This window comes from Crotalus tigris, unplaced genomic scaffold, assembly GCF_016545835.1.
Source record: "Crotalus tigris isolate CLP2741 ecotype Arizona unplaced genomic scaffold, ASM1654583v1 scf7180000019365.206954, whole genome shotgun sequence".
In the NCBI taxonomy this organism is placed as follows: Eukaryota; Metazoa; Chordata; class Lepidosauria; order Squamata; family Viperidae; genus Crotalus; species Crotalus tigris.
The window spans coordinates 600-27,398 of record NW_024097501.1 but is presented as its reverse complement, the minus strand read 5'-3'; the positions used below and the strand labels follow the sequence as shown (position 1 = coordinate 27,398).

At 36.8% G+C, this 26,799-nt stretch overlaps 1 protein-coding gene across 2 annotated transcripts; it reads right to left on the bottom strand.

Annotated features, from left to right (window-relative positions):
• LOC120316506 (ankyrin repeat and BTB/POZ domain-containing protein 1-like) lies at positions 1-26,507 on the bottom strand. 2 transcript variants are annotated; one of them, XM_039362194.1, is made up of 11 exons: positions 26,411-26,507; positions 23,038-23,093; positions 19,813-19,957; positions 19,006-19,165; positions 17,898-17,943; positions 16,962-17,078; positions 16,316-16,431; positions 11,294-11,392; positions 10,702-10,869; positions 6,409-6,612; positions 1-2,915 (listed from the first exon to the last, which is right to left on the bottom strand). In XM_039362194.1, the coding sequence occupies exons 3-11, from the start codon at positions 19,845-19,847 to the stop codon at positions 2,709-2,711; spliced, it is 1,152 nt and encodes a 383-aa protein (XP_039218128.1). In that variant the 5' UTR covers positions 19,848-19,957; positions 23,038-23,093; positions 26,411-26,507; the 3' UTR covers positions 1-2,708. The 2 variants fall into 2 exon arrangements, with proteins under 2 accessions (XP_039218128.1, XP_039218129.1); XM_039362195.1 differs by having other exon boundaries at positions 6,409-6,609; positions 26,411-26,504.
• Positions 26,508-26,799: the final 292 nt, after the last annotated feature.

Genomic DNA, 26,799 nt, shown 5'->3' with positions numbered 1-26,799 from the left:
TTAATGAAATAGACTCTTTATTGCTGCACACATGCTTATATATTAAGCTTTTAAATATATAATTATATTGCCATTCTGTAAAGCTTTACATTTTATTTTAAATAACAGAGGGCCAAGTTAAAGTAAGATCATAATAAGTCTGACATTTAAACTCTCTACAAGGCAATTAATAGCTAGGAAGACTAACAATAAATAATTAGAGATCCATTATTTTCCGAACTTCTTTGGATTTAAGGGAGGGGACCTTTCACTGTATGTTAAATAGATACTAGTCTGTTTTTATCCACAACTCTGATTTATACAAGGGAACCAACAAAATACAAGACAGACCAAGGGATAGCTCATCAAGGAGTTGTACTGAGAAACACAATAATATTGGTAATTCATTCTGAATGTACTTACATTCTCAGTACTATAAACAAAGTTTTGTTCAGCCACCTTCACTGCCTATCTAAAAGTTAACTGAATCTTCACTTGACAATATTTTTAAAAAGTTTTTTTTATTTAAAAAACCCCAAATGCAATTACCAGTAGTAATTTTCTGTGCTTATATCATGTTAACTTTACTAGATACTTGCAAAGAAGAGAACACTAGAATGCTATGTATAAAAAAGCGTACTGTGCTTTGTTTGTTGCAATAATTTACTGTTCAAATAAAAATGGAAACAGAAAAGGTTATGATTTATTCCAGTATGATGTCCATTTATTCACTGGAGGGGGCTCATAAGTTGGTACAAGAAAAATTCTTTAATATTTGCCAAAGATGTTTGCCAAAAAGAAATGTCAAGAAATCCAGCATTTTAGTTCCCTTCATTTTCCTGGTAAAACGGAGGAAAAGAAAGATCTTGGCCAGGCTTTTATTTATGGCTTGTGAATAACAGACTAGTTCCTTATGCTTTTAAATAAGCATCATTCCTTTAAGGGTGTGCTTTTCTTGGCATACTATTAAGAATACACAACGTTTTGACCTTACGTGTAAAGAGTTATCAGTGCATGGAAACTCTGCTAGAGTCCAACATCATTTTTGTCACATCAATATCTCACTAAAGTTAATCTACCAACGCAACTGCTGTAACACTTACTAACAGTATTACTGTAATATACAACAATATTTCCTCATAACGTCAGGATAATCCAAATGGGAATTTAGTTCTTTCTTTGTCAAATTTATCTAATAATGAGCACATAATTCTAGAGTGGTTGGGTGACACAGAACCCTGGCTGATCTACCTAGTATGGGTTTCATTGCATTTCCCATCCCTTCCCCCCCCCCCACTGTCTGAATGGCCACAATGTATTTTCCACCTATCATTCATATTAATGGGAGGAATAACAAAGAACATAATGAACTGGACAGTGGTGAGACAGTATTTACATACAGACTAAGATCTTAATAACCAGTCCGAATTGTCTCTTTTCAACATGAAAATATGGCATGATGATGCAGATGAAAGGTCTGCTATGCTGTTCTGAACTTAGTACTTAAACTAATCTCACAAGCTATGTATATACACCCTAGATTGAATATATACAGTAGGGGGAAACAGCACCAGTCTCATTTAGGAAACCTGCCAATCAATTACAGAGCCAGCTAGAACATCTGTTATTGACAGGTGATTGTAGACATTAGAACTGTGTACATATGGATGACCTACACCTCACTGTGTCCAACAATAGAATATTGTTAAATTTTCATACAGACCTTCACATAGGGGACCTTAATGTGAAATGACTTAAATCAAATGATGTATACCCTAAAATATTGCACTGTATATACTATGACATGTGAATATATTCTCATCTGCCATTCAATATATCAAAGGGTAGAACTAGTTAGCAAGGTGATACCTTCTATCGCCTCACAATATTGGGATCTGCACAAAACAAATTTATGCTTCCACTGCAAAGGCAAACAATGCTCCATCAGTCCATTGTGGTATCATGCAAGTACAACATAGTCACTTGTACATACATACTCCATGCTGAAATTTGGAAATCACATAAGTAAATCCCCAAGCACAGTAAAATCAAAAGAACATTACTATCTACAGATATGCAGATATACTAAACCTTCATGTCTCAGTGTCCCTATAAAACAGCAGAAAAGGGGAGAGGGCAAGTGCTTTTGCACCATATGGTGACAAAATATTTTATTTCAAGGATCAATTTTTTTAAAAAAGTAAATGAACTTGATCAGCTGATAAATCAGGCAGCTAGATTAGAAAACTGAGGGTCTGCTCAGTTCCAGCTGTGCACATTTCGAAGATTAGGCTGTAAGTCTAACAGCAGGCAATCTCAGCTTTTAGTCCACCAACTTCATATTCTTATAATTCAGTAAAAGCTTTTATTTCCTTCTTTACCCAACAGGAATGGCAATATTCTGAAGGATGGACCCATTTTCATTGAGCTTTTTTGGACTGCAGTAATTGGTTGTATGCCAAATAGTACATTCACTACATGCAAATCTTTCATCAACAACATAACATATACCTAACCATGTTTTCAAACTACAGATTCTTATGGGGACCTGTTTCCTGGAAGAATTAAAATATTAATTCAGATGCAGTAGTCATCAATGTAAAAAATAAGGAAAGCATAAATAAAACATAAAGAAATGGGAAAATCAAATAGAAAGAAAAAGATGTGAACTTTGCAGAAATGAACTCTGAACTGATACTTCATTTAATTACACAAGAAAATCTCCCAGATTAACATTCAAGTCCAATGCTAGCCAAAAGATTATCCAGAGCATCTAATTTCTGGTTAGCCTCTTCAATGGCACTGTACGTTTGAACGTTGCTGGTTATATGAAAACGGATGTCGTCCACAAGAGGAATAGAGTCCGTCTCCTGCCGCTCTTCCACTGCGTCAGCATTCTCTTTCACTGCTGCTGCAAATTCCTCAAACTCCACTAACTGAAGAAACAAGGGACAGAAAATGGATAAATCCAGAAGAATCTTTATCAGACTGTTTTCACTTATGCTGTCAATGGCAACAAAACTAAATTCTCAGAGCGCAAAATCCTGCACCCTAAAAATAACTGTTTTCACTAGCCTAATTCCGCTCTGAGAATAAGATGAAAAATGTATTTTAAAAAAAGCAGCCTTCTAACGCTATAACAAAATAATATAGTGATGGCACAAATCTTTTAAAAACAAACCTTGACCCTTGGCCTTTTAGCCACATTGCTTTTAAACACACAACTCACAGAGGAATGTTTGCAGCCTCACTCACACCATAGCAAGTATTGTCTCTACTACATGCTTCTGTTTTTCATAGCTTCATCCAATAAACTATAACAATGAAGGACTTTTTTGAATTCTGAACTCTGGGGAGATTAATCCAATACCTCGTACTGGTTTGGAGATGAGAAGGACAATTACAAAAAAATCAATTATTGGACCTTTGAAAAGCAAAATTGGGTCATGCTTGTTCCTAGTAAAAACATAGGTGAGGAATTTTGTATTAGTGAAACTGTTAATTTGGGGGGGGTGCACTTTCACAAACAAGAAATAATTTCACACCTCTCTCAAAACCTGTTAAGTAAAGAATGTTGCAACTTATGTGGGAGTGCTAATTAAAACCATTTATAAAATCAGTAAATTGACTAAGGAACAGTGAATTTCACTTAAGAAAAATTGGTGCTGGTCAAATAGATCTTCCATGTTCCATAACCAAGTGTGAAATTACACGGGAAGAAACAAGATCATTTCCTTCTACTGGGGTCAAACACCGGTGTGGACATCAATATCATCTATATATCTATATCTAATCTCTATCTTTATCTATCATCACACATACACAAACACACACACAAAGTGGATATACAATGTACTACAGGTTACTTAAAGCATAACTCAAAAATGATTTTCCCATCAATTTAATTAGAATGATAAAAGTAGCTTTCTCTATATGTCCTCTCAAAAGGTATAACATAAAATCAAGATTAAAGCAACAGGATGTATAGTGAGGGAAAAAAGTATTTGATCTCCTGCTGATTTTGTAAGTTTGCCAACTGACAAAGAAATGATCAGTCTATAATTTTAAAGGTAGGTTTATTTTAACAGTGAGAGACAGAATAACAATAAAAAATCCAGAAAAACGCATTTCAAAAAAGTTATAAATTGATTTGCATTTTAATGAGTGAAATAGGTATTTGACCCATTTGCAAAACATGACTTAGTACTTGGTGCAAAACCCTTGTTGGCAATCACAGAGGTGAGACGTTTCTTGTAGTTGTCCACCAGGTTTGCACACATCTCAGGAGGGATTTTGTCCCACTCCTCTTTGCAGATCCTCTCCAAGTCATTAAGGTTTCGAGGCTGACATTTGGCAGTCGAGCCTTCAGCTTCCTCCACAGATTTTCTATGGGATTAAGGTCTGGAGAGTGGCTAGGCCACTTGAGGACTTTAATGTGCTTCTTCTTGAGCCACTCTTTTGTTGCCTTGGCCATGTGTTTTGGGTCATTGCAATGCTGGAATACCCATCCGTGACCCAGTTTCAATGCCCTGGTTGAGGGAAGGAGGTTCTCATCCAAAATTTGATGGTACATGGCCCCGTCCATTGTCCCTTTGATGCAGTGAAGTTGTCCTGTCCCCTTAGCAGAAAAATACCCCCAAAGCATAATGTTTCCACCTCCATATTTGCTGGTGGGGATGGTGTTCTTGAGGTCATAGGCAGCATTCCTCCTCCTCCAAACATGGTAAGTTGAGTTGATGCCAAAGAGCTTGATTTTGGTCTCAACGGACCACAACACTTTCACCCAGTTCTCCTCTGAATCATTCAGATGTTCACTGGCAAACTTCAGACGGGCCTGGACATGTGCTTTCTTGAGCAGGGGGACCTTGTGGGTGTTGCAGGATTTGTACTTCATGGTGTAGCGTGTTACCAATTGTTTTCTTGGTGACTATGGTCCCAGCTGCCTTGAGATCATTGACAAGATCCTCCCATGTAGTTCTGGGCTGATTCCTCAGCATTCTCATGATCACTGAAACTCCATGAGGTGAGATTTTACATAGAGCCCAGACTGAGGGAGATTGACAGTTATTTTGTGTTTCTTTCATTTGGAAATTATCGCACCAACTGTTGTCACCTTCTTACCAAATTGCTTGGCAATAGTCTTGTAGCCCATTTCAGCCTTGTGTAGGTCTACAATCTTGTCCCCAACATCCTTGGACAGCTCTTTGATCTTGGACATGATGGAGAATTTGGAATCTGATTGACTGATTGCTTCTGTGGACAGGTGTCTTTTATACAAGTAATAAGCTAAAATTAGGAGCACTCCCTTTACAAGAGTGCTCCTAATCTCAGCTCGTTACCTATATAAAAGACACCTGGGAGCCAGAAATCTGGCTGATTGATAGGGGATCAAATACTTATTTCACTCATTAAAATGCAAATCAGGTTTTAAACTAAAAAAAAGTTAATAACTTTCCAATGCGTAATAGAGGCTTTATAGCCAAATAAGAACATTCTAATACATGTTCTTAATTACATCAATTCTCACTTATATGGATGTTAACACAATTGGCACGGAGGTTCCAAGAAGCTTAGGGATTAAATTAACTGTTCTTATGAATTCATTTTGTTCATGACAAATTTAAATCACTTCACAGAAATTCCAAGAAATTCCTTCATTTTATAAAGGTTTGGCCTGACAAAATTAAAATGGATCACACGTTGGTTAAGAACACAAAATACTGTCTTAGAACAACTGACATAATGTGTTCTTTTAGACCAATTCTCATTATTATTAGGTATTCTTTTTTTTTCTAGACTAGACCATGACTTTTTGGGTAATACGGAAACATATAAAAGTGTATCATCACACTTATCTTGAAGTGGGGAAAAAAATCAGGAATTGATAGCATCTTTGCTTTTTCAACAAATATTTTTTATTAAAAGGCATAAGCTTTCATGAGCTGCAACTCACTCCATCAGATTATTAGTTGGGAGGGGAATATCTATGATTGATTTCACTCAAAGTTGGCATTTTAGGATTTTTGTTAGTCTTCATATTTTTCTTCTATTTATTATACCTTTGATGGGATTGCTTTAAATTTAGGATTGTCTTGCTTCTGGCTAAAGATAAATTGTAATTGTACATAGTATTTGTATTTATAAAACGTTTTTAGATGAAGACACAACTTCATTTTTATGGCAGTTATCACATTTCTCACTATAACATGGGAAATAGTGTTTATTCCACTATATGACATCCCTTGCTATAGACATCCATTTCTATAGAAACCAACTGTGGTTATGGCTATAAAAAAATAGCAAATTTTACAAATAAACTAATCGCTTATTGGAACTTAGGTTTTAAAGCCCTTTCATGTCAAATGATTATTTGCAGCCTGTCAGACAAATAATATCTATAGTAGCTGTCCTTTACCTCCTTTTTATTACCTTCTCAATTATCCTTGCCATATACTCTGTGCACTGATCTTCCAATCGGGTCAGCTGGAATAGTTTTGCAATCTTCCAGATGCTGACAACACTGTCTTCATCGAGAACCTGTGCCAAAGTTCTCCCACACAGGCGCTTAAGCCCAGGTAACAGATACATATCAGCGACACAAAGCACTTCATAGGCGTTTTCAGGAGACAACTGCTGGGACAAAAGGCATCAATATAATTAAACTCAGTATGACTCAGTATTTTCCCACTACAAGACAGATTGAAAGCCCAATCTGAATTAGGACAAAAGAGATGCAGACTGTAGTACAACTTCAGCCATGGAAGTACACTTGGGACCACTCTTACGTTCTCTCCTCAACCTACATCACAGAGCTACTGTGTGTGTGTGGGGAGGGGGAATTAAAGGTGTAGTGCTATGTGTGGTGCCAACAGTTCCTTGAGGAAAGAAGTACCAGTAGTATAAATCCAACAAATCACAATCATATGAGCTGTGGTGGCACAGTGGTTAGAATGCAGGCTATTTCTGCTGACTGCTGACTGCCGACTGCCTGCAGTTTGGCAGTTCGATTTTCACCAGCTCAAGGTTGACTCAGCCTTCCAGCCTTCTGAGGTTGGTAAAATGAGGACTCAGACTTATGGGGGCCATATGCTGACTCTGTAAACCGCTTGGAGAGGGCTGTAAAGCACTGTGAAGCAGTATATAAGTCTAAGCCATATTGCTATTGAAAGATGCAACACTGATAATTTTAATGTCCACAAGTGTACACAAAAAGCTAAATCCACAGTAGTAATAGTAGTAGTTTTATTTTAAATCAGTAGATGCTATAGCATCTACTATAGATGCTATCTACTAGATATCACCATAGATATCGCCAAATAGATATCTATAGTATAAATTACTGAGAACCCAGAAAGCATCATGAAGAGAGCCCTCTTACAAGTCAAGGGACATTCCCTTGAATGTCCATTGCCTAGGCTGAAGAAAGCTACTTTTAAGAGGGAAGCAAATTCTCTTCTCAAGTTGGCTCATGATGTCATCAAAGAAATAAATTTGAAAGGTGAACTGAAATCCATTTAGTACTCTTTGGTTCAAGAAAGTATATGTCAACATTACAGAAATGTATCCTATGAAATAATTTTGTGAAAATATAACTTCTCCACAGAAAAAGGAGTGCATATTAATTAAAACTTGAAGTTGGAAGAATCACACAAATGTTTCCCTGTAATCACTACATTGTATAATGAACAATAATTCACAAACAGATATTATGTATTAACTTCAATAAGTGTCTTCTGGGATCATATTCCTCAAATCCCTCATCTGGATAGGTTTAATTTAAGATCAATAAACCTACAATATTGTTAATGATTACACACAGCATTCATATTTTCAGACTTTTTATTTATCTCATAATGTAGGTAACCTTGTTAACAACCATTCAAAGTTACAATGGTGCTGAACAAATGGTATTTATCATGGGTCTGCAATGGGTCTTACAGCATCCCTTTAGTTATGTGATCATAATTCAGCTGCTTGGAGCACACCACTCACCTTTTCAACCACAAAGTGCTTCAATGCCCCCAATCAACCTGTCTCCTCCCCAGCATCTCTGCTCTTTTGATCAGCCTGCCTGCACCTCCATCTGACCTTTATTATCTTCTTCCTCCTGCTAAGAGGTGAAGCCTCTCATGAAAGTCAGCAAGGGGTGGAAGGGGTGGCAAAGTGCAGGAGGTCAGAGGCAGCGGGGTGCAGAGTGGCCAAAAGGGCAGAGATGGGTGGGTGGGGAGAGTTGAAATATACCCCAGGTTCAAGTGCTCAAATTCTGGTCAGGCGACCACTTGGTTACTGCAATGGCCATATCTTCAAGGACTGATCTAAATAGCATTTTGTCAGCACCGTTATCATTTCAAATGGTCGCTAAACAAATGGTCCTTAAATAAGGACTACCTGTATTGTATTTGCAAAAGATACCAAGCTAGGAGGAATAGTAACATCTTAAAGAATGAAATCCCAATTCAAAATGATAGTGCAACTGGGAAAGTGCTTTTTAGCTAGCTAAAGGAAAACAAGGACAGATGGCTTGGTTGGCATCTTTACTGTTGCCCTGCAGGGCGGCAAAAGGAAAAGAGAAAGTACACTATCTCAAACAACGTTCCACAGAGCAACAGGAGCTCCTGCAACCATCTATTCTCTACAAAACAATGTCTCAAGACTGTGGAGTAACCAACATATCTTCTTGGTGCGATAAATTTAGGGAGAGGACAGACACAATAACTGGGCTTTTATGCTAGAAAGAAGTCACTATCACTATTATGTTGGTCTATGACCTTATAAAGATTTGATTTGCACTATCTTTCGCTTACGTCTGTTGAAGAGCAAATATGGTTATTCTCTAAGACAAAAAACAGGCAAAAAGCAGTTTTTGCAGAGAGCAAAATCGAATGCCTAAAATTCGTTTCAGAAGAAAGGCGGCAAGTATTCTCTGCCTTTGTTCTTGCCTTTCAGTGCATGAAGTACTGTGCACATGTACGTGCAAAGTTCCTCTGCAGTGAAATTAGGCTAGCTCAACGTGAGATATACATTCAATGTATGGGAATAAGGTCTCCATCTCACATTTTACCTATCACACTGCTACCTGATGGAACTTCATGGCTCAGATTGTTAATGTTAATTTCTCTTTCTACTTAGAAAAATAAGGCACATATCTTAAAGTTCATTTTGTCCAAAGACCATTGCTTATTTGACTGCATTATCATGAATTACTGAATGTGCGTTATCACACTTCCATTTTACACTGAACATTCACCATCTTGGGAAAAAAAGATATCTAGTGGCCTAGTGTCTATAATCATTTTGACATCACAAACACCAGACTATTGTTTCATATCCTCTATCTTTCTGAATAATTCTCATTAAACAAATCCATCATTACTTGTGAAAAATATATGTTCAGAAAGTTTCTCAGAACTGAATTATCACGATATGGTACAGAAAATATAGCATCCATGCTATAGAGTTCAGTTCCATTAAGAATTTTCTAAATTCTAAAGCTGCAACCAAGACTTTGCACTATATGCGACAAGAAAATGCAGCATAAAAACAAGTAAACTATTTTTAGCTCTGGCCAGTTTGCTAACTGTATACTGCCCTCTGCTGGCAAACTGACCACTCCGCGTGCCATCGCACTTCTGTAAAATCACTTCCAGTGAGCTCAACTCCTGCTTGCTTTATGGATCCATCCCTGTGGTATTCTTGGCAATCTCTACAGTTTTTGCTTCTGGGACTTTTTTTTTTCATCTTTCCCGATAAGCCAACAGTATACCTTACAAAAATATTCCTTGTTACTATCAGGAATACAAAGGTGAAAGAATATGTGTTAATATATGCACATGTGTGCGTCAGCATGTTGTGAGACACAGAGTGAGTCTCATCCACATATAGGGAAATAAAAGATACACATGAAAGTAAAGGCCAAAAAGATCCCAGTGGTGGTATGAGCATTTGGGACTGTTTCTCCTAAGCAGGGAGAGGGGCTCCAACAGATCCCAGGAACGACATCAGAGCTCTCTGTCCAGAAGACTGCAGTGCTAGGAACAGCCAAGAGACTGCGCAGAACCCTCAAACTCCCAGGCATCTGCTAGAGGACCTGAAACTGAGGAAGACCTATGCCACCCATAAGGATAAGAAGGGATTTTTATTATTATTTTATATATAGGGCAGGAATCCAGTAAATAGTACAAATTTAATAAACAACTTCCTTTAACCAGAACAAAAACATTAATTATATTCAAATATGCCTTTACTGCTTATTAATAAAACCTCAAGTAAAATTCAAGCAAAAAAAGGGTTAATTGGCCAAGAATCACAAAAATTGCAGGAAGATAAATATTTTAAGAGAATCAAGAAAGGATGCAAGGGATTATGTTACCCTAATTTAATGGGTAGTTTTATTTATCTTCATACAAGTACAGCAAACACCATACAATGCCGGTTCTGCCATGTTTATTTTGCTCAATAACACCATGATCCTTGCTAGAAAAAATAGTATAAAACAGGGGTCCCCAACCCCGGTCTGTGGACCAGTACTGGGCCGTGGCATGCCAGCAACCGGTCTGCACAAACAAGCAAAGCCCCATCCGCGGCATGCAGGCAGCACACAAAACCACGCACCCTCCAATCTGCAGAAAAACTCTCACCACGTAACCGGTCCCTGGTGCCCAAAAGGTTGGGGATCTCTGGTCTAAAATGCCTCATGCTGAAAAAGAAGAATCCCGGTCTCACCTCTGTATCATCACTATAGATGTAATACAGAACTCTGATGAAGATCTCCTCTGAAATGTCATGGAGAGTCACCACAGGGATACTGGGTTGGGTTTGTAGCTCCTCACTCTCTGAGAAGTGGTCCTCTAGGAGGGCTTTGAAATAGTCACTTCGGCCACAGAAAAATGCCTTCAAAAAGAGAAGATATGTACATATACACATATGTATGTGTGCGGATATGGATGTATACACACACACACACACAAAATAATGGAATCTTCTTGGTTAAAATAAGCAAGCAGCAGGATCCAGAAAAGAGTCTGTGACAAGGCATCCATCCCAAACTTTTTAAAGATCAAAAATTGATCACGCTTACCATCTTTTATCTTTATTTTTTGTGTAATTGATTTTATTGTAACTTCATTGTTGAGAGTTGGGAGGCATACAAGTTTAATAAATAATAATTTATTGTTATCCGATAACACATTCCTATTCTGGAAATTTCCTACAAGATATCACATAAATAAATGTGCATCATTGGTTCTATACAAGATCTTTTAATATTGAGGAAAACAACAAGAATCGACCCAAAGCAAATCAATGCACCCTATACCTTGTGACAGAAGAAACTGTAATTTGACACTCGGAAACACAGATCAGGATAACTGCTGAAGCTGTCGGTGCTATCAAAAGGCAACTCTCCAAAACCTACCTAAACACAAAACAGAAATAAAACAACTTTAGTATTTGACCATATATTTAATAAGATTACACTACATAAATGCACAATTATGTATATGCATAATATACAATTATATATTCAAATATATAACACAACACATGATTGGAAAAATATTGCCTTTTCACCACTTTTATCATCTTGGTGTAGGATTATACCTAAACTCTGATCAGACTTGCTTTTGACCTTAATCCCAATGACATTCTAAGTCTCCACAACCATTCCATTTCTCAGAGTATTTCAGTAAATCAAAGAATGCCCTTGGCTCTTTGGGCTTGGAGAACTGTTTGGCTATAATCCTAAAATTGCTGTCCTTAAATTTTTAAACGTATACTCTTTGTTACATCATAGATCTACAGTCTATGTAAGACTATGAGACTCTACATTGACTCTCTCAGAAAGTCAAATGAACTGTAAACCAGCATTATTCATACATACATCTATAAATACATTAAAGAGTCACATCTTTGTTGAAGTCTTGCTTTGTGCTGAGCTATTTGTTAGGCGTTCCTTTTCCTTTCATGCATACTTTATTTCCATTATACATTAATTGCTGTTAATGTAGTCAGCAATCAACCTTCATATTCACACGATAATTCAAAGCTACTTGCTTTATTACATGCTTTGTCTAATAAAGATAGCTATTCTATTCCTACTAATCAAATGACAGGAGAAATAAATGAAAAAGAAAATGTTTCTATTAGCAGAAAAGTTACCATACATAACAAAGGCCAGCAGAGAGCACCTGGCATATGCTAAATACAATACAATACAATAAACGTTGTCTAACAGGAGACTTGGTATAAAAATGATTTATGGTAAATTTTCTGTTTATAGCAAATCAGAAAATTTTGCTCCAATGTTTAGATTTACAGTCCAAAGTTCTTTATAGGTTCCACGTTTTATTAGTTTACTTTTGTTAACAGAGCCAAAAATGCAGGGAACGTACAGAAAAATATGAAAAGGATTTAACATAGAATTAAAAACACATAACGCCTGAGTTCTGAATGCTCATCAATCTAATCCACATGCAGTCAAAGGATGTGTGCAACTTCATAGAGTCCTTTTATTTGGCATGTGCTCATGCTTCAATTTTCTGCCATAGGAAGTGGGAACTTTAGCAATTTCTCTTTGGAATAAGAGTGAAAGTCATATATATTTGGAACAGTATGAAGCGCAAAGGCTCTCGCACAACTAGATATTGCAACTATTATAAAATGAAAAGCACGTTTTTTCAATATCTAACATGCCACTATATTGCAAAGGAAAACAGTGAATACTGAAGACTGGCATCCAGTATTGGCAAACACCAAATATCAAAGTTCATTTTCCTAAGGCTAGAACAAGTGGAGTCTGGAGAGCTGAATGAACTGAAACATGCACTTGTTAAGGCTGGATTGAACCCACAAGTTTTTTCATTGATATGGAAAATGATAATATTTCTATCAAACATGATGGCTACTGTAATAAAACTATCTGAGCTGGCAATATTGACAATATCAAGCCTTTTGCAAGATATTACAAAAAAGCAAGATGAAATGAGGCTATCAATTCATGTCAAAAATACAGTTGTGAGTAGGTAAACTGCCCATCAAGATTATGTAGCTCTGGTTACCCTAAGAAATATGGGTCTCCCCCCATTTATGTTCCTGTTCCTTTAATGCTTATGGAACTCAAAGTGCCATACATTTTTATATAAGATTCATCTTAGCTTTCAGCAGTACAGTATTTCATCATGATGGAAGTAATTCAGTCTATGTTTTTAAAGAAACTGTTTAGGCAGGATACTGCATGGCTACCTGAGGATGCTCAAGAATAATCTGAGACCATCTGTCAGAAGACTAGAGTTCAGACAAATGAGAACTTTGCTACAAGACAACGACCCTAAATATTCCAGTAAAACTTCCAAGGAATGGCTGAAAAAAATATATAAAGAAATGGAGGGTTCTGTAATGGCCAAGTCAAAGTCTGGATCTAAATCCCATCAAAATGTTATACAATGATTTCAAATTGGTTAAGCATGTGAGAAACAACTCATATGGCACAGCTGAAAACATTCTCCATGGAGAAGTGAGAAAATTCCTCCCCTTCAGATTAGAGACTGATAGACAATTAAAAGAAACACCTGTTTGAGGTTGTTTCTGCCAAAAGGGTCAATAATCAATGGTGCTCTTCTTGTACAGGAGGAAATGAAATATCTGTTAATTTTTTTGTTGAATAAATATGGCAAAGCCAATTCTTTATAGTTCTTTTCTGTTCAATTACATTACCTTTATTTTTCTATACTTTATGACTGAAGATAAATATTGTTATTGTTATGTATTTATTAAAAAAGAAAAAACTTCACATGGGGTGTTCTTAATTTCTCACAGGATTATAATCGCTAATATAATTGCTGTATGCCTGTAAATAAATGTTTCATTGATAGGGATTTCTCCTACAGTCTTTATGCCTTTGAGTTATGGCAGACATGTCAAACACAAGGCCCGCGGGCCAGATGCAGCCCACGAAGTGGTTTCATATGGCCTGCGAAGCCATCCTGGAAACAATGAGGAAACAGCCCCCGCTGCCTTGGCCCTGGCCCCGGCCGGCTAGGAGCCCATGTACAATTTTGTGGTGGCCATCTTGGCACTTGCTCTGGTAGACCATGCCTTGGCACTTGCCCCGGTCCCACCCCCTTCTGCCAGAGACTCTCAGATCTGTCCCACTCCTGCCCAGGCCCCCATAGGCACCCTAGCCGCGAATGATGTAGAACTGGTCACGCCCCCCAGTAGGCCACACCCACTCTGGCCACACCCACCCAGGCCCCCCAGGGCAACTGCAATGCTGATGCGGCCCTCAGTGAAATTGAGTTTGACACCCCTGGGTTATGGGATTGAAAGAAAGAAAAAACATAATGAAATGCTTAACACAATTATGTGACATAATTTTTTGGCCAAGAACCTTGATTAGTAAGAGTTACATGTTAGTGCATTTTCATATTTTATTTCCTAAAATGTTATTGGCAGATATAGGAAAATATGAAAGATATGGCTTAGAAGCAATGAAATACTGGCTCAAATTCCATTGTACTACTATAGAAACACAAGTGATAGAATTTTAGTCCTGCCTATGAATAATTTATTAGGATACTCTGGCAAAGATTTTCTTTTTTTTCTGATTGGGATTATACTATATCATGAAGGGTAGTAAAATTTTTGTGTGACTGCCAGCAGAAAATGAAAACAGATAATGTCTAATTTAGCAATTCTGGCTGCTTTTATCTAATATATTACAAAGCCTTTATTGATTTGATTTAGGTGCCACCAGATTCCAAGACAACTCTGTGTGGTTCACAATACAAAACAAGTAACAATAAATAGAACAATACAAGTAAACAAGATCAGCATCCAGCGAAAATATACATAATATAGACAGAAACACATCTAGCAAGAGGACCACATCTGTTCTATCCCAAGGCCTAGTAGAACAGCCAGATTTATAAGGCCTTCTGGAAGCAATCAGAGTGGAAGCCACACACATTTCTGAAGGGAACTTTATTCAAGAGGGTAGACACTGTGACAGAGAAGACATAGTTCCTGATCCTGACAGATGGCATTGTTTAACAATAATCATAAAAATCTGGACTGCGTCAACTCTGCCAGCTTTTAGTAGTTGGACAGAAAACATGGAAGATAGGTGGTTTCTCAAATAACCTGGCCTTATGCCATGCGGGTTTGTAATCAGCACACTGATTTGCAACTGGAAGCACAATGGCAATTAAGCTTTGAAATAAGCATGTCATGGGGGCATAGCGAGGCATGCTAAAAACTACCAGCACCAATGCTTTTTGGACCAACTGAAGCTTGAAAGTGCTTTTCAAGGGCAGCTCCATGTACAGAATGCTGCAATATTTGAGCCATGGGGTGACTAGGGCATGAGTGACTCTTCCAATCCAGGAAGCTATGCAAATACCTTCTTAGCCACAGCTGCCACCTCACCTTTGACAGGAGCTGGAAGCCAAGAGGCCACATTACATACCGATATACAACCCCATACAAGGGTAGAAACGGAAAATCCCTGGACCTGGGCACCTGAATATCCACAGCCATTCAATTTGATAGGATCAAGTTGGAGCTATTTTCTCTTCATCCAGATCCACATGGTCTCCATTCATTGGAATAAGACCTTGGCATCATCACTTGGCCAGCTCAGGATCCAAATGTATATTGGGTATCATCTTCATATTGATAATATCAAATCTTGAAGTGGCAGAGGACCACAGTTTCATGTAGTGTTGAATATAAGGGGAGAGAGTATTGAACTATGGCACTCCACAGGACTGACTGAAACCAGCCATGAAGGAAGAGAATTGCTGTAAACACTGTTCTCAATTTCCAATCTCCACAGCCTATCCAAATAAATACTATTACTGATGGTATCAAAAATTCAAAGAGCACAAGGCGAGTTGCATAAGTCTTAACCTAGCTCTGCAAAAAGGTAATCAATCATCACAATCAAGGTTGTCTCTGGGCTAAATCCTAGCCTGAGACCTTACTGAAACTGAGATAATTTGCTTTCTCTAGCTCAATAACCTTCCTTAAAAAGAGAAAACTGGAGACAAGATGTTAAATTGTTCAGAATTGTTCGATCCAAGGACAGACTCTTGAGGAGAAGGTACATCGCTATTTCTTACAAGACTGATGGCATCACCCTCTCCCCAGCCAATAATACAGCACCGACCTAATTGTAAATCATCTCCCAGGCCACCTTAATGACTCAGGGGGATCCTGGATCTAATAAATAAGTGATCAGATTAATTCCTGGCAGAATATTAAGCAAAATGTAATTATATTAGATTATTCAAATGGAGGAATACATCAAAGAGATGGAAACAAGAAATGAAATACTTCCTACCCTGAATTCTGCCGGCAAGGCGCACTCTGCTAGTAGAGCGAGGTCTTCCTGCAACTGTGAATTACCTGATGGTTCAATTGTAAGCACCTTTACACAGGTTCCTGGCTTGGAAGAAACTAAAAGAAACAAAAGCAAAAACACCAAAACTTTAAAATACTGAATATTTTATTGACATGTTCTTCTAACACGAGCTAGAGGTTGGAGTGTTACGTCTGTGATTTACATATATGTATATTTCAGAGTGTAAGTCCAGAAAAGGGAGGACATATAGTAAGAAAACATTTGTTGGATAAAGTTGCTTGCAGTCACTTATAGCTATACTGCTTCTATGAACGTGGGCTGACTTTGAAGTGGTTGAGCTGAGCTTGATCTAGTGATTCCCAGTGAAGTGGAAGGTTTCTATCCCATCTTTCCCCTAAGAACTTATAGTAGCATACCTAGGGTTCTCCCTTTACGTTATCTCCATAACGGCATCTATCCGTTATGGAGAAGTGGCATGGTACCATGAAGACCCAAATGCTTAAATCAAACTATTTTAAAGCCTGTGCCTTCCATTAGAAGACTTAACCTTTTGGTAATTAATGTTGGAGAAAAGACTACTTTTCCATTTTCCTACAGAGAATGACAGTAAGATTGGGAGACTTACCAAATTCATACACCTTTTTACATTTGGTTTCCAAGTCTTCAATGAGATCTTGGAGCTGGCATTGTTTGGCCAATCTCTTGCAGTCATTTACATATTCTACATCTATGTCCAAACATCCTGGTAAACAAAAGAAAAGTGCTAATTATCACTTCATTCTTTCAATTCATTCCTGTTATTGTTTACCAGTATCCTCTGAACTCAGTCTCTCCCTCCGTACAACCATAGCTATAAACTTAAACTCCAGCACCACCCTGTGGCTTAAAATAACACAATTAATACTTTTGTGAACAGAACAGGTTATATAGGTGTCTTAAAGTTATCTTCTAAATGAGGAGGCTTCGATCCGTAGCAGAACATCCAGATTCAGCCATAGTTTCATTCCATACAGCATTAATCTTGTGAACTCTCAAGCTTCCTCCTTCCGTTATATATTCAAGATGGACAGTATTTAATATTTATTTGTTATGTATATGTAGGGGTGTAGGTCTATACATATGTTGTACATAGTGTGTGTCATGTATGTGTTTCACTTTGAGAGCGGGCAACTAAATTTCATTTTTGATGTGTGCCATTGTGCTCACAGTAAAAAAATGACAATAAAAATGACAATCTTATCTAATCTTATCTTTATTAACATGAAGCCTAAGAAGATTCTACTCTTTTACTGCTTTTAACTCTTTATATTTCTTGTTCTTTTTTCCCATTGAAAATTATTGTTTTACAACTACCAAAAATTATGCTACTACATTTGGAACTATTTAATTCTAATCCACAGCAAAAAAAAGTTGCCACCCATGATTTCTTCATTCCCAATATCTTTCAAGAAACTCCAGCAAATCTGAAACTTTCAAAGAAAATGTCAACAGTAAATTTATGTAGAACCTATTACAAATAAGAAATAAAATCCATAGTTTTGATATATCACATTAGACTTACCTGTATAGAGATATTGCAGAAGAGAGCTAAAGGCTGCTGGATTTATCTGTATATGAAACAAATGAGTTACATATAAACATTTGAAAGAAATGATAATATAAATGAGACCTAAACTAGAAAGTAAGCAAGGCCTAGAAAATTCTGTTGGCTGAATTGGGCATCTACAGCTAGTGCAAAATGCAGCCTTGTTTGTAAAATTGGCAAGTCTCATTATGTCCTGTAATACACCTGCTACACGGGATACAGTGTTTACTAGTTGGCTTCTGGCTGTAATTCAATATGTTGATGGTTATCATCCACAAAGCTCCACATGGCATATAGAGCCTAGCAATTTGAGGGACCATAGGAGTCCTCTGGAGTCCACTCACCCTGAGTATTCTGATAGTTGGCTTACTTCAGATTCCATTAATTGGGTAAGGTCATCTATAGGGAACCTAAGAAGCAGGATTTCTCTGTTGCTGGATCTGCCTGTTAAAACAGCCCCTTCCCCACTCCAGAAATCCACTTGGCTCCCACTTTGTCCATATTCAAGCATTTTTTAAATTTCTCCCAGTCTTGGGTTAAAATGAATGGATAGCCCCCCTTGAGGGGAATGTTTAAGGATGGCTTACTGGGTGCCCACTGTTTTATGAATATTGTTTCTTTTTTACACTTGTTCTTTTCACTTTATATATCCGACTAGAGTCACTGGGAGTTGAGTGGAAAAAATAACAAGCAAACAAGTTAAAAAATTCCCTTCAGTAATTAAATTTTAACAGAAATAAGTCATCTATTTACAAACTATGTAATCAGTTGGGTCAGATTTAGGAATATCCAATATGGTGGCAGAAGCAGACTCCTTATTCCTGATGCTTTTGCCATCTTAAGGAGGACACATTAAGCTCCCAGGTAACATTTGTTGAATGTTAATCTGCACTGCAGATTAATGTATCTGAAAGTGGAAATGTGTGATACTTGTGTGATACTTCGGTTAGCATGTTCTTAATGGCAACCCATAATTCCATCACTTTGCAATAAAATTTGTTGGCATCTGTTTTTAAGTAAAAAAGTAAGAAAGAAAGTCTCAAATATAAAAATATTCAGGAAAAACAAAGATTGGGTTTCTTACCAATGGATGTTTCAGTGCTATGACATTCTTCCCCTTCCACTTAGTCTCAAACATTTCTGCAAAATATGCACTTCGAGCACCAAGTACACAGCGATGGGCACAGAAAGACTTCCCATGAACAATAAAAACAATGTCACTATGGTAACCCTGTTCTAGAAGCCTGCAAAGAGATTGAGAGAGAAAAGTAGTTTCACGATTAAACAAGAATAGCGTGGAATAATTCAACTTGACATTTATATGCAATGAAAGCATACATCACCTTTCCCTTCCCCCTTCCAAAGAAAATATTTAAAAAAGCATTATTAATTCTGAATTTGATAAATTCTATTTTTCTTATTGTACTGTTACAGTTTTTATTCTGGATGATACATTCTTAAGATATAAATCACCAGTTACAACTGTATGAAGAAAGAACAGTTTTAAACACCCCGGTAGCTTTTTTACACACTCCATCTTCTTAATCACTTAAATTCCTTGCAATCAAATCCTACACTAATCCTCTCCAAAAATCTTTAAAGAAGCCATGTCTTTCCCTGGACTTCCACAGTAAGTGCACAAACCAACTCTTCAGCTCAAAGACATATTTTACTGAGTCTATGCAGATACTGGGAAGTCCAGGCAAAGATGTGGCTTCTTTAAGGATCAAAAGGCAGCTAGGGAGAGGAACCCTGCATACTTCTATATAACATAGTGCCCTAACTTAAAATTGTCACTTTTATTGCTATGGGAAAGCATGATAATAGAAGACAATGATACAGCCCCCTCTGAAGATGACTCTTTTGCCAACATCAGAATACATCTTTTTACCGCTGAAGAAAGGCATCATAGTAGTCCCTCTTCATGCACTTTGCAGTGATCTGCTTATATTCTTTCAATACCCGCCGAATAGTATCATTTAGAGCTCCATATAAGCAACGTTCACCATCAAAGGTGTTTGCTTCACATTTTGCACCTGTAAGGAAGATCAATTTACATAATGTAAAAATGTACCAGATTACATAACACATTTTTATCAGTATTATTTTTGGCAGGATAACAGAGAGAAACCAAATAATTTCTTTTTTTTTTAATTTTTATTCATAATACAATTAAAACAACAATGGACAAACATGACATTCCAGAATGAATTTTCCAATCAGTTCCTATCATAGTACAAAAATTTTATACATTGTTCTTAACCTCTATATAAACCTCATCTTTTATACAATACAATTATATATACAATGAACAGATCCAAGGTCTAGAAATCAAGAAAGAGACATTTAAAATACAAGCCTTTGCAGATGATTTAGTTTTTATAATTGAAGAACCACTACAATCAGGGATTAGACTGATGGAAACATTGAATAGACACGGGGAAATAGCAGGTTTAAAAATAAATAAAGAAAAAACTAAAATGCTTGTCAAAAATATGACAAACACAGAAAAATGAATTGGTTGACAGAATTGGTGTTCAAATCACAAATAAAATTAGATATTTAGGGATACAACTGACTGCCAAATGCGCTACGCTTAAAAGGGATAACTACGATAAGTTAATAGAACAGATTCAAAAAGACTTTGATATTTGGACTAACCTACAGTTCTCTTTTATGGGCAGAATTGCAGTGATAAAAATGAATGTGTTGCCAAAAATCTTATTTTTGTTCCAATGTATACCTATAAAATTAGACAAGAATTTTTTTCAAAATTTGAATAAAATGATGTGTAAATTCATCTGGCAAGGAAAAAGAGCAAGGATTAAATTAAAATTACTGCAGGACTCAAAGGAAAGGGGGGGATTTGGTCTTCCAGACTTGGAGAAATATTACCAGCCCGCAGCATTAGTATGGGTAAGAGATTGGATATTACTAAAAAATAGGAGACTATTGTGTCTGGAGGGCCATGACCTACAAATAGGATGGCATGCCATATTATGGGATCATAAATATAAAGTACATAAATATTTTCGAAGTCACTATATTAGGCAAGCTCTTATTGATGTATGGACAAAAATTTGGCAACCAAATTATACCCAAGTACCTAGTTGGATCTCACCGTTAGAAATATATGTACACCAAAAATTTACTCAATTAGACAAGATCATAACATATAAAAATATTTTAGATGAAAGAGGGGAATTGAAATCCAGGAAAACCATCCACGATGAAGGGATAGAATTAGAATGGTGGGCATACCTGCAACTGCAGGCAAGATATCGGAAAGACAAAAAAGAGTTAGGCATTAAATTAGAAACAATAGAATTGGATAAAATAATTTTGGGGTCGGAGGATAAAATGATTAAAAAATTATACTACTATTTGCTAGATCAGGCAACGTACGAGGAACAAGTAAAAGTGACTATGTTGAAGTGGAGTAAGGATTTTGGTCTTAATTTTGATCTGCATATATGGCAAGAACTATGGGCAAGAAACAAGAAGCTTACTTTGGCCACCTCTTACAAAGAGAACCTTTACAACATGTTTTATAGATGGCATCTCCCACCCACAAGATTGTCTAAAATGTATACCAATGTCTCCCCTAAATGTTGGAAATGCAATTTGAAAAGTGGAACTTACTATCATATGTGGTGGGAATGCACGCGAGCTCGTGATTTTTGGAACAGGATTAAAATTTGGTTGGAAGAAATATTAGAGCAAGCGGTAGAACCAAAACCAGAACTCTTTCTATTAGGTTTAACTACGCAAAAACATGACAAAGGCGTATTTTATTTAATGCTACACATTTTAACGGCCTCCAGGCTGGTTTTTGCTCAAAATGGGAGGAACAAGGAAACCCCAACGGAAGAAGAGATCCTGCATAAAATTCTAATATGTGCTGAGATGGACAGGCTTACAATGATTATGAAAGACAAAACGGAACACGAATACTTCGAAATCTGGGGCAAATTTTACCGCTGGTATGAATTAAGAACTGCTCGGACTTCAAACTAATAGTAGAATTAAAAGATATACATAACTGTACAAATAATTTCTATAGAGCCTTTAGACATAACTGTTATTTTTAGGTCCAAAGAAAAGCTTACGAAATAAAATCAAATTCCATCCACTTAAGAGCTCATTTAAGACTATGAAGCAATATTTTAGAGAAAATAGATTTTATTGTTGCATGAATTAGATCAAGTTTCTAAAAATGCTAATAAAATGAAAACTGAATTCCTGTAGTAGAGAAATTTAGGTCCTCAGAATATTAGACTATTACATTATGCTACCCTAATTGGCTGAAATAATAGAGAAAATCAATTTACATACAAAGTACAAGAGATGTAGAAAAACAATGAACATAATTTGATTTTGTCATTTCAGTGAATTTTGTCATTTCAGTGAATTTTATCATTTGATTTTGTCATTTGTCAGTGAATTGAGTATTATATATTAATACTCTCAGCTAATAAGTTTCATTTCTAGGTGACTGGCTTACATACTGCTTCTGTTAAATTTTTTTAATTGTAAAATATCCTGTACCTGTATCCCTAATTTTAGAAAAGCAGCAAATCACCTCAGGAATATGTTCATGTATTAAGACATGAATCTGCCTTATGATTTAAACCACAATCTCTAAAGGTTCTATAGAAGTTATTTGGTTTTAATGTCTGACCTTTATTTTCTCAGGTAAACTTTCAGGTAACAAGAATTGTATAAAGTTAACTGCATTCCTTTTTAATATATTTTTCCTTGCAATCAAATTATTATGAAACAGTATTAATTCTCAAGAAAATATGGGTGAGCTACAGCTTGGTTTAGATGGATCACTATGCCAAAAGAGCTATTCCTGATTTTCAGGTTTCTTCTACTATGCACTTCATAGATTACAACAGCTGGCCATTTAAAGTGAATGTATTTCTAGTGTAAAACTTGGACCAGTTGGATCCAAGGGGAAAAGACCAACATTTCTTTGATGTTTAAAACAAGTTGAAAGGAACTACAGTTTTCATCACAGCAAGATTATTAGCCAACTTTACAGTTCCAATTCTAGAGGGCATAAAGTGACAAACATATATTTATTTCTAGAAGAATATGTCAGTCTTCTTACCACTGGCTAGAAGGTATTGCACAAGTTCTTCATGTCCACAGAGACAAGCATAGTATCTATAAAAGAGAACAGTGAGATCAGAAATAAACTAATAAAAATAAAATCTTTACAGAACAATGCATCATGAGTCCCAAAAGCTGGTCCATAGCACCAATTCTGCAATTGAATGGAAACTCTAGAATTACATGAAAGATTAGGTCTCTTCAGAGTTATTGCTCTGTTTTTTAATATGAAAAGGCCAAAGCAGACTAAAGTAACTGTATATCATATACAGGGGAAAGTAGTGAACACGAATAATCCTAGAGTTCAGATATCTTAAATATAATTTAATCTTGAGCAAGTCTGAAAGATGAGCATCCAGCAACCAGCCTCTGTTGTAAGATCTCTGGGGAAGGAGAACTTATGCTATGTGGCAGCCTGTTCCATTAGCTGACAGTTCATACAATCAAAAATTTCCTCCCAACATCTATCCTGAAACAGCTCCCTTGTGGCTTTAACACCTTCATCTGTGAGGGGCAATAAAAAATAAGTCTATGCCCTATTTCTGTGTGACCATTCTTCAGACACTTGAAGATGTTCTGGTATCTCTTCCTCAATCTCCTTTAAACATTCTTTGTAGGTTTGCTTTTCTGGCCCTTCACTATCTTGGTATCCGCTTGTTTCGCAGCCGCTTGTGACAACTTTGGCCTCTTCATCAACATGAAGAAAACTGAAGTGATGTACCAGCCAGTTCCAAAAGCTCAATATCAAGAGCCTACCATCACAGTAAAGGGACAAAAGCTGCAAGCAGTGGACCAATTTACGTATCTTGGTAGTACCCTCTCCCATGCAGTGACAATTGACAACGAGGTCAACTGTAGAATTGCCAAGGCAAGTTCTGCATTTGGCAGATTGCGGACTAACGTGTGGGACCACCATGGAATAAGCCTTGCTACTAAGCTTAAAGTTTACCAGGCAGCAGTGCTAACTACCCTAATATATGCTAGTGAGACGTGGACAGTGTACAGGAGGCACATTAGGCAACTGAACTACTTCCACATGACTTGCCTTTGTAGAATTCTGAGGATCCGGTGGCAGGATAAGATACCAGACACAGATGTCCTCTCCAGAGCAGGCTTATCATCAATTTACACTCTGTTGACAAAAGCCCAGATGTGCTGGGCAGGCCATGTTGTAAGGATGCCAGAACATCACATCCCTAAACATCTCTTCTATAGTGAGCTGTCTCAAGGAAAACGATTGCACGGGGGACAAAAGAAGCGATACAAAGACACGCTGAAAGCCTCTCTCAAGTCCCTGGATATTAAAACCATCTCTTGGGAACTTCTGGCGCATGTCGACTGACATGGCGCACCTTGGTGTACCAGGGTTGCCAGACATATGAACACAGAAGGACAATCTTGGCACAAGAGAAGTGAGCACGCCGCAAAGCCAGAGCTGTAAATGCTGAAGTAACAGTGTCTACATTTCTTTGTTCAGTATGTGGTAGAATGTTCCGTGCTAACATCAGTCTTATCAGCCACCTACGGACACATCGTTGATGGCCCATAATCTACAAGATGTCAAGGTCCTCATCAAAATCGATGGACGAACAACACATTCTTCCTTTGAACTTGTTCCCCTTGTCCTTTTTAAGGACCAGACATAGTACTCCAAGTTGGGTCTGACCAGGGCAAACTAAAATAGAACAATCATTTCCTGTGATTCAGACTTTATATTCTTATTAATATACCTAAGATAGCAATTGCCTTTTAAGCAGCTGCATTACACTGCTGGCTAATCTGTAAATTGCGGTCAGTAAGGACACCCAAATCCCTTTTAAATGTACTACTGTCAAGCCAGGTCTCCCCTACCACGTTAAGATAATATCAGGTATCTTCACTTAAGTACTATACTTTTTAAGAAGTATAAATGTTCTCTTCCTTTTATGCAAGATTTCCAGAACAGATCACATAAATAATGAACATTTTAAGCAGTAATTTCTTATGATAAAAAGCACTCGGCCTTAGATTTAAATATAACTATGTATACTTAAATGTCTTGGCTCTAGAAAGAGGTTACTGCCAGCAAACGTTTGCCTGAAGAATTCATTCTACAATAAGAGTCCTTTCCCCAGTCTCATCTTGAGGAATCAAGATAAAACAACATGTAAGTAATATTAAGTTGTCCAGAAGTTGCTTAGGCTTTTAAGGCAAAACCACCACTTCAATTTTTTTTTCCTAGATTCAGACTGATAACCAAAACAATTGTTTCAGGACTGATGTAATGCATAATATTCTGAAAGATAAAGTTATAAAGTTATTTTTGTCTACCTCATAGATAGCAGATATACTCACCAATCCCACAATGTTGTCTTTCAACTACTACTAATGCAAAATAAATTTACATACTGTAAGCTGTTTCCTCACCACCCTCTGAAAAACTGTTCTCACTTTCCCAATTTTCAAAATCAACCAAACTCACATTTCAATGAGTTAATGCTATGCTAGTGGGTATTTTGTTTTCTCACTGCAGAAACTGCCTGCAACATTTTATCCCTTGTACCATCTAGCTGGCATTTCATTTAGTTCAGCTCACTAACATGCTGTCATGGACTATGCTGTAGCATAAAAGCTCCCACATGCTCTCTTAATGTGTGCTAAGATACATCACTTCACAAAGTGGTGATGCACAGTTTGGAATCAAAAGATATATGCTAACAGTGTATATGCTTCACTTTCTGTGAAGAGAAGATTAAGAACCACAGAAAACAATTGATCAACTTGATGGAGAAAGGAGCACTTGTTGATTAGCACTCTCTTAGTTGGCAAATGGCTAACTAAGACTGAGCAATGACTGGTTGAAGGAAGTTTTCTGCAAACTCCAAACATACAAATTTGAGGCAGCATGCTACAAAAAATGAGTTCTGTAGACAATGAAGACAATGCAAAGTCACAAGTACACATTAAATTGCATTACAAATGAATAATTGAAAATCTTTATGGTGTGACAGATCATTTTGTATAATTCTAGAGATCCTTAGGTTAGCCTGCAAAATGTCAGTCATTTTGCTTCAAAAATAATATAGCTCTGAACGTAAATTGAAAACAATTATGAGAATTAATGTTTCCATGCTATTGGCTAATTCAAATTAGCAGGATTTTTCTAGCAACTTATTCAAATGGCCACACTCAAGCAATGATAAAATCTCTACTGTTACCTAGAATATTTTTTACAAAGGAAGAAAAGTATCCAGGTTAACAGAGGGGCTAGACAGTGGAGTATTATTCATACATATAACCAGGGAGAGATTACTTAAAATACTTATAACAAAAAACATTTTCTTAAAAAAAAACCCAGAAAAAATAGAAAAATGCTTCAAAAACTGAAAGACCTTAGTTTTTCTTAAATCCCTGTGTAAGGGATATCAAACAGTATGGGTGTCTCAAGGCCAAAGCACTCACAAAGGGGTACTGTCCCATTTGTCTCGGACATTGATTTCAACATCTCTCTGTTCAAGAAGGTATCTGAAAGATAAACAGACAATTTTAATAACTAAGAATGTATTCCAATTATTCACAGCTTCAGTTTTCTTTTTATTAAAAAAGTGTCCCAGCAACGGTGCCCCACCCAAATAAGTGAGATTCTGCCAAAAAATATTTTCTTCATATTACACTCATTCCATTTGTCTACCTAATGTAGATCAAATCCAACCTTCTAGTGTGTGTGTGTGTGTATCTGTGAAACAAATAACAAAAGTTCTTTAAGGTTACTTATCAATGA

Excerpts from the sequence above, each read along its gene's own strand:
- LOC120316506 (XM_039362194.1), bottom strand. The coding sequence starts at position 19,847 with ATGAAGAGGGACTACTATGATGCCTTTCTTCAGCG. Across the intron at positions 19,166-19,812 it reads TATGATGCCTTTCTTCAGCG|GCTTCTAGAACAGGGTTACC; the intron begins GTAAAAAGATGT and ends ATCTCTTTGCAG. Across the intron at positions 17,079-17,897 it reads TCTGCAATATCTCTATACAG|GATGTTTGGACATAGATGTA; the intron begins GTAAGTCTAATG and ends TTTGTTTACCAG.